General features: G+C 41.9%; 1 protein-coding gene across 1 annotated transcript in view; it reads left to right on the forward strand.

The window, feature by feature from the left end:
- Positions 1 to 12297, forward strand: part of TBX15 (T-box 15) — a 100632-nt gene that overhangs the window by 62624 nt on the left and 25711 nt on the right. Inside the window, exons 3-5 of the mRNA XM_009329197.1 lie at positions 6631 to 6732; positions 8533 to 8704; positions 9108 to 9275. Of these exons, the coding sequence (XP_009327472.1) occupies positions 6631 to 6732; positions 8533 to 8704; positions 9108 to 9275 (442 nt within the window). The remainder of the gene's footprint in view (positions 1 to 6630; positions 6733 to 8532; positions 8705 to 9107; positions 9276 to 12297) is intronic.

Genomic DNA, 12297 nt, shown 5'->3' on the forward strand with positions numbered 1-12297 from the left:
GTATGGAACAGATGGAGGGAAACCTGTAAGGACTGTAAAGAATATTTGTCTTTGCAAGATTTTTTCTGTAACACCATTAATAACATTCTCAAGTGCCTTTGCAAGCTCCAGTCTTGATAATTTTTCACTTACGAAAGACCATGTATCACAATACAGAGTCATAACGTACGGTGCAAATTATATATTCTTTACAATCCTAAATAATATTCTTTCTCCCTGAAAGGAGATGTTTATCATTACTTGAGTCCTGATGGCTGACTGGCTCATCACTGGCTGCCCACACAAAATCTGTATAGCTACTAAATATATGTATTTTTTCTGCTTGATGATTTTCTTCTCCAGAAGTGAGGTTAAAAATATTGGAGGGAATTATTTTTTTCTGCTGACTACATTTGTAGGTTAACTGTTGCAAAACATAATGAAGAGTTAGGCAGTTTCTTTAGGTAGTACATCTGCTTATTGGACATGGTTCTTATAGATATGATAAAATTCACAAATTAAATGTTTAACTTCCCAGGTTAAACATTTCTCTTTCAGAGAGGATGTGTCTGTGATGGGTGAGAGCTGATTCTAGCAGTCCTGTTTCTCCAGATGTGATGCATGATATATGATGCATCCCATAGATTAGATTGCATGATTTCTAGCAAAAATAGCAGAACTGTTGTTATTTCCTGATGATTTCCTACTACGTATTGAAATTGTGAGAGATGCACAGTGTAATTTGCAGCTTCTTCCTTCCCCGGGGGAGATTCTGCTCTTCTTGTTGCTTTCTCTTTGGAAAGCCTGTTTGAGTCCTTTAAGGCCTTCTTGTTTTGAAAGCCCTTATAATTACAGACTCAGTTGCCTATAACTACCGCAGCTCCTTAATTTTCTATGACTCGTAAGGCACTGCTTGGTTCCTGCCTGAATCCACAATGTCTTTCTGCTCTTACTGTGTAATGCTAGTTTCTAACCTACATTCTAATTTCAAACATATTTCTGGAGCTATATCCTGCCTACGTCAGACCTACTACACTTTTCAACTTTCAGACTCCCACTCCCACTCACGTTTAATTCTGCTTTGTTTTTTCTTTTCTTGATGCTGTATTTATAGATGTCTTTTTTTGTCTGTTTCCATAAATCTACTTCAGTCCTCTTAGAACTTTTCCTTTCTTCCTTTCCATCAGAATGTTGTTATTCAGAATTTAATAAGATGCTTGTAACAAGACTCCTTTGTTCTTTGTGTGAAAGATGCAAATGGCTTTCTGTCAGCTGCGGTGCATTCAAACCTGCATTCTCCTTTTTGTTTGAAAGGCAACGTTAGACTCTGTACAAAATAAAATAAATTCAGCTTAAGCCCCAGGTCATACTGATTTAAGGAACTAGTCCTAAAAACATCTTTAATTCTTTTTCTCTACTCTCCTTCACCAACAGTGATCACGCATGTACCCTAGCAACATCAGCAAAGGAATTTGAATCGCTCCCCACACCCCTACAATCCCTAGCTAAAGTCCATGGTCACCTAAGCTGCAGGGGTAACTATTAGTTAACTGCTGCATAGAGGTGCTGTCCAAAGGGGAAAGCAATGTGCACTTGTTACTAGGGGGATACACTATAAAGAGTGCTTTGAGTCCTGTTCTGGAAGGGAAGCGCTGCCTACTGTTTATGGAGGTGGTTATATGAGTGCGACCACGCACACAAGCACAGCCAGGAGGTATTCCTCTGGAGACCCAGGTTCTACCTGTCACCGAGCCCGCATCTCATCTCAACAATGAGGGAAATGATCTCATCTGCCATATCATAGTTATCATATCTGTACTGCGGGATGGCTCAAACCTAAGTGCTGAGGCCAGGTTCAGTAATAAGAATGGAAAACACCAGCAGTGTGTGGAACAGGTGACCTTGTCCCCTCCTGACTGCTCTGTGCCTCCTGATAGCTTAAATGGTATTTTGTCTGGAGTTTCTTTGCCTCCCTGAAACCATCAACCTGAGTTGTTTGAAACGTGTACTTGGGTCTGTTTACATTACCAATTTTTTTTTTATTTCCAGTGGAAGGAAGAAAGTGCCCCACACTGCTCTTCAGTTAGAGACAGCAGCAGGGATTTTGTTGTGAAGCTCTGTTGAGGCTGAAGGGGCCCATGGAGAGGACTTCTCAGGGCGAGGGCTGGCAGGCTATAGCTACCAAACTGCTGCCCAGAGGTTCTGGCCCAGTGGGCCAGATAAGCTTCCTCCAGCTTCCAGAAAAATGTCCCCTTTGGGAGCTACTGAGAAGATCTGCTGGGCTCCCTCTCCCTCATGAACAATAAATCATTTTGCTCCCAGACGCTACCCTCAGCCTTTCCTCTCAACACAAACATCTCCTCTACATGATCCCATGCTGCAGAGGGAAACAGAAAGGCATTCCTCCCTTGCCTTGCCTTGCCTTGCCTTGCCTTGCCTTGCCTTGCCTCGCCTTGCCTTGCCTTGCCTTGCCTTCCCTCACTTTCACTCCTCACAGGTTTGTTTTTATAAAGAAATATACATTTGACACTGGTCTTAAATGCAAGGAAATATGAAGTATAAAATAGCAATGATAACTTCAGGCTGCCCTGTAAACTCATGCACATTGTAAACACCATGCACACTTATTCTGCAAACCTAAATCAGATTATTCTGTGGAGTTTCTCAATCAGATTTTTTTATGACTGGGAAATGACTACTCTGTCTGTTAGTCTCAATAGACAGTATTGCCTTTTGCTACAATTGAAGAGCACATCCCTTCACTTTAGGGTTTGCATTTAGCAGATATCACCCTTAAGCGAATTTAATCTTATTTAAGTTTTGCTGTTGTTTATGCAGTGTATAAATCATGACACTAAACAGTCATGAAAACTGTACAGTAAATTGCGTCCATCCTTTTAAACTCTCACGTGACTTCTGCTCACTAAGCTGTCTGTACAGGAGTATTTCCAGTGCCTGAAGAGGTTCAAGGAATTGCATTTGTGTTTTGAGACAACCTGCCAGGTACCTTTTAATTTGTGATCCCCTAATGGCGAATTGCCCTCTCTAAAACTAAGCTGTGAAACAGAGAATGAATTTATGTTGGAAGGGATCTTTGGAGGTCATCTGGCCCATGCTTCCACTCAGAGCAGGCCAACTTTGAAGATGATCTAACTTGACACAAGCTTCGCATGTGCTGGTGCAAGGGGCAAGGATAAGAGTTGGCACCTTGAGACTCCTAAGGGTTAGAAACTGAAGCTTTATGCTATTGGGGAAAAAAAAAATCAGTTTGGAGATATACCTGTGATCTTCCTTCTTTGAACAGCTTTCACAAAGGAAAATTGAGCTATATTTTTGTGTTAAATGAAAATTTTAAACAACAACAAAAAAATAATGCTGGCTGCCACAATCCAATTACTTCTTTCTATTGCTGAAAGTTCCCAAACATGGTTCTTAATATCAGCACACTACTGTGCTGGCAAATACTATTTCAATCAAGTTTTAGATATCTTTATATATCATTAATTTTCTTCACATTCAGAGTTTCATAAACCTCATTCTTGTTATGGAAGGAGACAGGAATTGAGTAGACTGAGGCACATAGTTGTTACAAAAATGCTTTTTAAAACACTTCTTAGTGGTCCTAAAATAATTGTAATAACTTATTTCAAATCATATCATATTTCCTCTGAAAGGATACCGTGTGTAAGTTCACAGTCTAAGTTTAAGGAGACTGTTTTTCTGCTGAGTGGTAGAGGTAACATATAAATAACTTGATCATCCCAAACTGTTGCTGATATAAAACCTCCTTCTAAAATATATCAGATGTCATCACGTGTTCCTTATGAAAACAGATGGCCTTCGTGTCTGTAGCTGTTGACTATAAAACTAGCTGATATCTTTCTAGATGAAAGGTTCTTGACCATTTATTAATACAGCCATATTCAAATGGCCTGAATTCCTTCCAAACCTTTGAGCTTCCCATTTTCTATAGGGCTGGTGCCTCTGGTGAGCCAAGAGCCAGCCAAAAGGAAACACGGAGCACAGGGACTTAACCAGGATTACACCTGAGTACATCCCTATGTCACCACTGTTTGCCTCTGCCTTTTCCATTTTCCCCTTTCCATGCTGCTGGAGACCTGCTGTGACAGTTCCAGGCCACATCCTTATGGCAAAGAAACCCGAGTTACTTTTACACCCATGGAAAAATAAAAACAGTAATAATTTACAAAACTTTAAAAGTACCCTTAAACCTTAGAGAAAACAGTGGGATCAGCCGAGCTCTCTCCAATCATTTTAGAGATTAGCCTCTAAGCCTGTTGAATGGTCTGCGGTAATCTTTTACAAGGTATTTCATAAGCAAACAACCCCACAGGCTATACTGCAACTTTACACGGGGCTGCAGATTTGGAGAGAGCTTCTTGGGACACACAGCGTTCAATTTTTCCAATACAGTGCGCAGACTTAGACCCAAAGAGACTCAAATTTAATCCTGGGTTTCTCATCAACCCTCTGAAACATGACCTACCTCTTAAGCTGCTCCCAAGCCACCTCTCTCCAATTAAGGAGAGCTGGACTGTAAAATACCACATCCTGTACCCATTCGGCTTGGCAGATTTAATGAGCCATTGTGGTAAAAACAAGGTAATGGCCTCAAGACACCGAAGACTAATCCATTATCCCCTTTTTTCCCCCAAATCGTTCAGCTAGCAAAGTCACACCATCAGTTGCACAAATCTGCTCTCTCCTTGAAGGGTTTCTGCAGACAATTTTTCTGACAGTTTTACGTCTCTTATAACTCGCGTTAGCTGTGCTCCGACAGCTGTGGGGTGGTGCTCTCCCCATCCCCCATGATAAATGCCCTTTTCCAAGGCAGATGCAGTTACTAATAGGTCAGAACTTTCCTTCTCAATGGCCTGAAATGGAAGAGCTGTGGGTAGGGTGAAGGCTGAGCACCAACCTCTTCCTTCCCACCCTCTTCTGCAAGTGGGTATATGTGGCCTGGATGGGAAAGAATAAAATAGCTTCTCATGGTATCATCCCTTCAGTGCAAAGTTTTAGAGACATGTTTGGAGGTGTTGACATAAGCTTTCCTGTTTTCTTCCTCCTCCAGGTTGTGTCCACTGGTAATACTTTGAGAAACAGAAATGTTGGTAGGAGATCTAAATCTTCTTCTCTTGACATTTCACTGCTTTTCACTAAAGAGAAAAGAAAGTGTCATGATGGTTTCTAGGGATGGCCCCTAGAAACAGTGGACAAACATTTCTTGTACACTTTTCCACTATTTTGGCATTGTGATTTTAAATTCCCCTTTAATATCCTCCTTCCATCCAAACGACCCTCATTCCATAAGGATATATCTACTTATCAGGGAGCAGAATGTAATTTTGTATGAGCATCCAGTACTTTCAGAGTTTCTCCTACCAAAGCTCTGTATCTTCTGGGCAGAAGTCATGCAATCGAGTAACACCATCCTGTAGGACCTCAGCTTAAGGTTTTCTCAGGTAAGGGCTGAGACACCACTCAAGCGGAGCTCAGGTTTGAGTTAACAGTCAGTGAAATAATGCAGGATTTCTTTCAGTGCTCTGTTTTGCTGCTCGTTTCCTTTTGCACTTCACCCAGTTCTGCTCCTCAGATTTTATGAAGACATTAAAATACTGCATTAGTTGCAAATATAATATGGCATAAACAATTCACTCAGCATGCTGTTTGAGGGAAGTGTAGAATGGCAATTGAACTACTGGCAGCCGGAAAATTTTTAAGAAGGAGAAACTATGCCATAGCCACACTAACAGCGACGTGCTTTGGGGTTAAAATTGTTCTGAGCTGTTCTCTTCTGAAATAATTGCCTAGCTACAAACACCTCCAGAACAGTGACTAGTGGACAGCAGAGCTAAACTTGTGCTTAGACAAGAAAAGAAAAGCTGGGAAATGATTCTTGCTGGTGTAGAGTTTCATAACTTCCTGTCAGGAGAAAATGCTTAAGACAGACCTGGATCATATGATGTAGAAAAGACAACACTTATTAAAAAGATTGCACAAAATACTACTAGGACTTCAAGGAAACCATGACAATAACACCAGTGTTTCTGTTAAATGTGAAATATATGCCTAATAAGCAGATTAATTTGAGGGACATTTTTTCTTGAATAACTATAAACAGAGTGAGAGTATCTTTCAGGATGATGGATTTTCTTTAAATATTACTCCAATACTATCAAACTCTATACTGAAATGTGATTTTCTCAAAAAAGAGAACTAAAGTGATCCTGCATTTAATGGAATATGAGAGAATAATTATAGATGGATGGCCAGTGGGAAAAACAGCAGGAAGAAGGTACACTGCCCATCCTAGAAATGCCTAGAGAGGACAGTTTGTGTGGAGCATAGCAGAACTGTCTGCTAGGAGCTGGGAACGGAGTGCTCGAGTGGGAGTGTTTTATTATTACCCACAGGCTGTTATCCTGCTAACCCTTTTCTTAAGTGGGAAAAATTTGAAGATTCAAACCACTGCCAGCACAGTCTTTGCTACCCACACCAAGCCCAGAGGAATCATGCTAAGAACTGGGCTGTGTAAAGTAGCGTGCTCCTGGTGTCAGAGAGAGGTCTAAGGAACTCCTTCAGCTTCCTTATTCACCATTTTCTTCCTTATTTCTACTCTTCTTTACCTAGGAGAATGTTTCCAGCCATGAGAGTGAAAATTACAGGCTTGGATCCCCACCAGCAGTATTATATTGCCATGGACATTGTGCCTGTGGATAACAAGAGATACAGGTAAGCTTTTTAGGCACAGAGGTAGGAACCTTGTGATAACTTACTGTCAATGACAGCCTAGGAAAGACACATGCCATTATACACCATTGCAAAGGTATGCTGGAGACCATGTTGATTTACACCAAGATAGTTGATTTGACCAGAATCGTGAGACACAAACCCAGAGGTTTAATATACTCTCTTGCACTTTTGGATTGAAATCTTGCTCTTTTCAAACAACAGTTTTTAACTGGGGAGATCCCTAGCATGCATTTCACAATTGACATGATTAGCAACGACTGTCTGAGGGAACTGATAACTGGAGTTATCAACGGGGAGTCTGGAGCCTCTCAAACTACTTCAGCAAGAAAGGAATAGGCAGGTAGTGGCTGAACTAAGATGGGCACCTCAGGTCTGGCCTGAACTGAATTGGGTGATTTTTGTTTTGAAAGCATTCACTGTTCAGCACAGCAGCCACAGGGGATATGGGCCCTGACCTACAGTATGGAGACATTGAGAAACCCTCTGGTGAATCTCCACCACTGAGCTGAAAGACAGGAAGAAGAGATTTCTCTGATATTAATGGGCTCCCGATCCTAAAAAGTACTCTGGAAAACTCATTGTCCTCTGCATCCCAGAAAACTATCCAGACAGAGGTGATTTATCTATACTCTTTAAAAGACCCCTGGGAGCAAACCTTTTCCCCAAATAGTCTTGACTGCACCACATTTCAAGGATTCAAGAATTGATCCCCTGCTTCAAATGCTAAATATTACATTTTTGCTCTCAGATTGTGCAGAGTGTTTCTCAGGAAAATGCTTTTCCTGGGAAGCATCAAGGTAGCGTCTGATACTCAGCTAGATGTTTTGCCACTTTCTCTGAGTGTGGTTCTGACAGCATTAATGTTGAAAATAAATATATTGTCTTACTTTGTTTCTATCCTTGTTAGCTTGTGCAGCGCACAAGTAGCAAAGCCACTGCAAAGTAGCAGTGAAAAGAACAGATTCTTTTTTTTTTTTTTTCTTCGCATTTCTTTTGAAAATACATGAAATGAGTCACTGCTTGTAGGTAAGGACTGAAATAGCTTAGCAGAGCTGAGTAGAGACCCAATAAGGGGCAGCACAGGGCAGAACCCAGAGGTGTTAGCAGGACTGTTTGTGAAATGCCTTAGGCTGAAGGAGCCGCAGGACAGAAAGAAAAAAAGTGTCTAGGCAAAACTGTGGTAGAGAAATTTATGGCATATATAGGATGGCTAGGTCAGGAACACAAAAGATCACAAGAGGCCAGGAACACAATAATTATTTTTTCCTCTAATCCCAACATTTGTAATACTATATGGAATTTCCTGTTTTGCAACAATTCAAACCAGAAATTCTGTTTTATCAGTTGTTCTAGAGTTGTCTGTTGGATTTTGCCCTTTCTGGATGAAGACACATGCGTTTTGCACAGTCTGGCATGGCAACCAGTGCAGATTTCCAGAAATTATGGGCAGTTATTAATATTTTCAGAGAGAGCTTTGTTTTCTAGCCTCTTACTTTGGTTCAGAGAGGGTTAAGGAGTTGAGAAGGCACATGTGGCAGAGTTTTACAGGGCAAATAACTGCAAAGGTGGTTTTAATAAGGAATCAAGTCTGAACAAGTGGCTCAGGGGTAATCTGGCTTTCATTTAGAAGGTAGGAGGTTGCAATAAAGCATTCTCCCCTGTCTGCAAATGAGAGCTTGGGGTGCGTGCGGTAGGGTGGCAGGGGAGGGGGAGCCCTGGAAATGTTCCTCCAGTGAGTGAGTGACAACTTCCCTTAGCCATCAACCCTTCCTCTTTCAGGTATGTGTATCACAGCTCCAAGTGGATGGTGGCTGGCAATGCTGACTCCCCAGTGCCCCCGAGGGTTTACATCCACCCTGACTCGCTGGCATCTGGAGACACCTGGATGAGACAGGTGGTCAGTTTTGACAAGCTCAAGCTGACCAACAACGAGCTTGACGATCAAGGCCATGTAAGTTAGAAGCTAATCCTGGTGTCTACTACCCCAGCCTTGCGCCTCTCAGATTTGAAAGGGTGCTGCTGCTGCTCCAATACTCCTGTGTCCTGCTGGGCACGCATGCCTGTAACCACTCCCCAGAGTTATGGAGCTTTTTCCCCTACTTCAGTGCTTTTCCTCAAAATGTTGCCTGACCCTGTAAAGCAATAAAGCCCCTTTCTCCCTTGAATGGGAGTTCCATTTTGACTTGGCACCTGCATATAGCACAAACTTTGTCTCATACATACTTGTAAGAAAAGAGTAATTTTCTTGATATTAGCCTTTTCTCCATCCCTGCTTCCTTGTACCTCTGGATGTAGTGTAGATGTTTTGGGGGAAAAAAAAAATCCTTTTCCTTCTCCTTTTGTTTTTTCTTCAGATAATCTTACATTCAATGCATAAGTACCAGCCCCGTGTTCATGTCATCCGCAAGGATTTCAGCAGTGATCTTTCTCCTACAAAGCCAGTTCCTTCAGGAGATGGGGTGAAAACCTTCAACTTCCCTGAGACTGTCTTCACCACAGTGACAGCCTACCAAAATCAACAGGTAAAGCTGTGTGCCTTCAGGCTCCTTTTATGTTGGGTGTTCATAAAAATACCAGTGTGCTCTTTGTGTTTGAGACATTAACTTCCCTAAGAACTGTAGCTCAGGAAGAGTGTACCCTTGACAGGCTCACTGTTTTTTTTCTGCACAAAAAGAAAATGCTTGCTATGGGGTAGTGTGAAGACATGAGGTATCTAGCCAGAAAACCATCTTGCAGATAAAGTGCCTGCAGATTTTATTGTAAAGTAAGTAGGTGAGATCAACCATAGGGATGTATTGTGTTCACTCTTCCTTGCTGCCTCGTGATACAAACTACAGTGTCCTGTCCCCACTGTAATTTTAAGGCAGTACAACTAGTCCAGATCTGTTATCTCACAGAGAAAACGCATAAGTTTTTTTCACTGCTAAAGTGAAGGAAAAAGTTTTATAGAAGAGGAATCTCATCAGTTTGCTGACGAAAGAAGCCTTTGAACATAAGCAGCAGCAGTCCATGTATTGCATGTGAACTAAAATTCTCATGCATAATTCACGTTTTATTCAGATCTTGCATGGTTCCCAGTGGAGAGTGTTACCATTGACTCCAGATATCATAAGGAAGAGATGTTGCTACAGTGGGATCCTATCTGCAGAGGCCTTGGCTGCTGAGCTTTGTTACTGATCTGCCCCTTGAACTAGACTTCATGGCGCTCAGAAATGTAATCTTAGTCCACATTTGTGTTTGATTACAGATTTCCCTGTCTATTTTCTCAAAAGATATTATATCTTCCAGAGGAAATTAATTGCTAGGAAAATGAGCATTTGAGAATGTAAGCATTTGAGACACCAGCGAAGAAAGGCATTTTGGAAAGGGCTCGCTGTGGGTTACAAGTTTGCTCCCCCTTCTCCTTCAGTGGCCAGTGAAAGATGGTGTCCTAGTCTTTGAGGAGGAGGTGGCCTGCTTCATCTCTTCTGCAGGCATGTTCATTGCACACATTGAGACCTCCTTTTATCCACCCATTCCCTTTGTAGTCTCCTTATGTATTGCTCATCTGCCAGCCACCTCTGCCTCAGGATTCCCACTAGCCTTCACACCACCTCTGTCATGCTTTGAGCTCAGCGTGCTCCTCTTCTCTTGTTCGTGTACACATACCCTCTATTTTATTCTCAGGTGAGAGATGCTGTGCACATCCTATTTCCCTTTCCTGCCATTCTCCTCCTTACTGGGGTGGGTGTTGTGATGGCATTAAAAGAGTTGTGTAAGGTAATTTTTTCCCAGTATGTGAAACAGAATCTCAGTTGGTGAAGCTTTTTACTATGTTAAAAGTGTGTCCACTTAGAGAGCACAAGGTACTGTTATAAGCTAGAATGAGAGTACAAACCAGCTTGGAAGAAAAAATAATCTGTTATCAAGCCTGTTAGGAAAATAGGTTATACAATTTTCTGCAATAAATTGCAGAGGAATCGAATCAGAGATGGCAAGGTAAATATTTCTCCATAACAGCATCTGTGCTTCTGGAGAATGACTTCATGAACTCAGTGGATGTCATTATATTTAGTATTCTTGGATTGAGGGACAAACGTATGTCAAATCAGCTTAGGGCAGATTGTCACTTTTAGCCAGTGAATTGTTACAGAGTTTTTAGTTTGCAACATATAAGAGAGCGCACATGCCCTGACAGTGATCCCATGACTGCTTCTGGATACCCACTCCTAACTTTTTCTCAGTCTGGTCCCCTTGAATCGGCTTAAATCAGGATCCAAAACGGATCAACTATTCTGGCAGAAAAAAATATTGCAATACAATGGTGGGTTTGCTGTCATTGCAGCATTTGAAATTTCCTGCCTCCCCTGCCCAAATGCATGTACTCCACAAACTTTAACTGTAGACCAGACATGGAAAGAGGATAGAGAAAGGAGAAGGAATGTCAGGAAAAAGCCTGTCGTTCTTCCCTAATGACCAGACCTATAAGACATAATTACACAGGTAAGGGAGGTGCTAAGGAGGGATCTCTGTCAGGCACTGGCACTGTAAGGCACTTCACTGTAAAGAAGCACTGAAATTTCTTTCCGTCTCTCTGAATTCCAAACATTTGGGGGTTTTGTCCAAAAAAATTTGGGGGAGGGTATTTGTATAATACCAGTAAATGAGATTCTGGTGGGTTGGAGAAACCTTTTGATTAAAAATAAATTTAAATCCTCTGAATCTGCCTGCATGCCCTCCAGTGGCTGTAAAACTTTGCCTTACTAGGAGAAACGTCTCTGGAAACAATTGTAAAATGTTAGCAAATCCACCACAGGGATTCCCTCTGCTGTAATTCCATCCTCCACAGAACATATCTGTCTCTGTACACACAAGTCCCAGGACAGCTGCAAAGTCAGGCTAGCGGAAATTAAGTTCACAAATTAAGCTTCTGCAAGAATAGGAGCTGCATTCCAGATCTGAGGTTAATATCCAGAGTAAGGGCTTGGTTCTGACAGAAGCAAAACACCTGTAAATCCGCTTCAGATCAGTCTGTATTAAACTAGTCCCTTTTGAGCAGTTTCAGCAAAACCACCTCAAATTTGATAGGATCTGGAGATCTCGCTCCCTTTTTCACTCCAGAGACAGGGTCTCCAGGACAAGGTGAGGCTGGCAGAGGGAACCTCTTGTGCTGTACCAGGTTGGGGAATAGCTGACAGGGAGTATGATAACACGGGCTGCAAGGTCAAAACCCCAATATTATTTTCCATATTTACCAACATGGAATTCACATCTAAAAATAAAGTAGGAAGGAAGATTCCTCAAAAGCACTCGGTCTGGCTGTCATCTTCTTTGTTTAGAGGAGGGAAAAAAGAAAAACAAAAAGTGGTTTCCAGACCAGAAAACCCTTGAACAGGCCACCTAGATGCTGGCCAGAACAGCAGCACCTTGTGCGCATGACCAGGTGGCCAGCTGCCGTCTTTGGAGGCTGTAGCCTGTGCTTTGCTTGGCCTTTTCTCCTTAGCATTGTTTGAAGGTCCATGAGTGCATCCAGCTGCTGGATATCTAGGGTCTTGAGGCTGGGAT

This window comes from Pygoscelis adeliae, unplaced genomic scaffold (assembly GCF_000699105.1).
Source record: "Pygoscelis adeliae isolate BGI_AS28 unplaced genomic scaffold, ASM69910v1 Scaffold120, whole genome shotgun sequence".
Lineage (NCBI taxonomy): Eukaryota > Metazoa > Chordata > Aves > Sphenisciformes > Spheniscidae > Pygoscelis > Pygoscelis adeliae.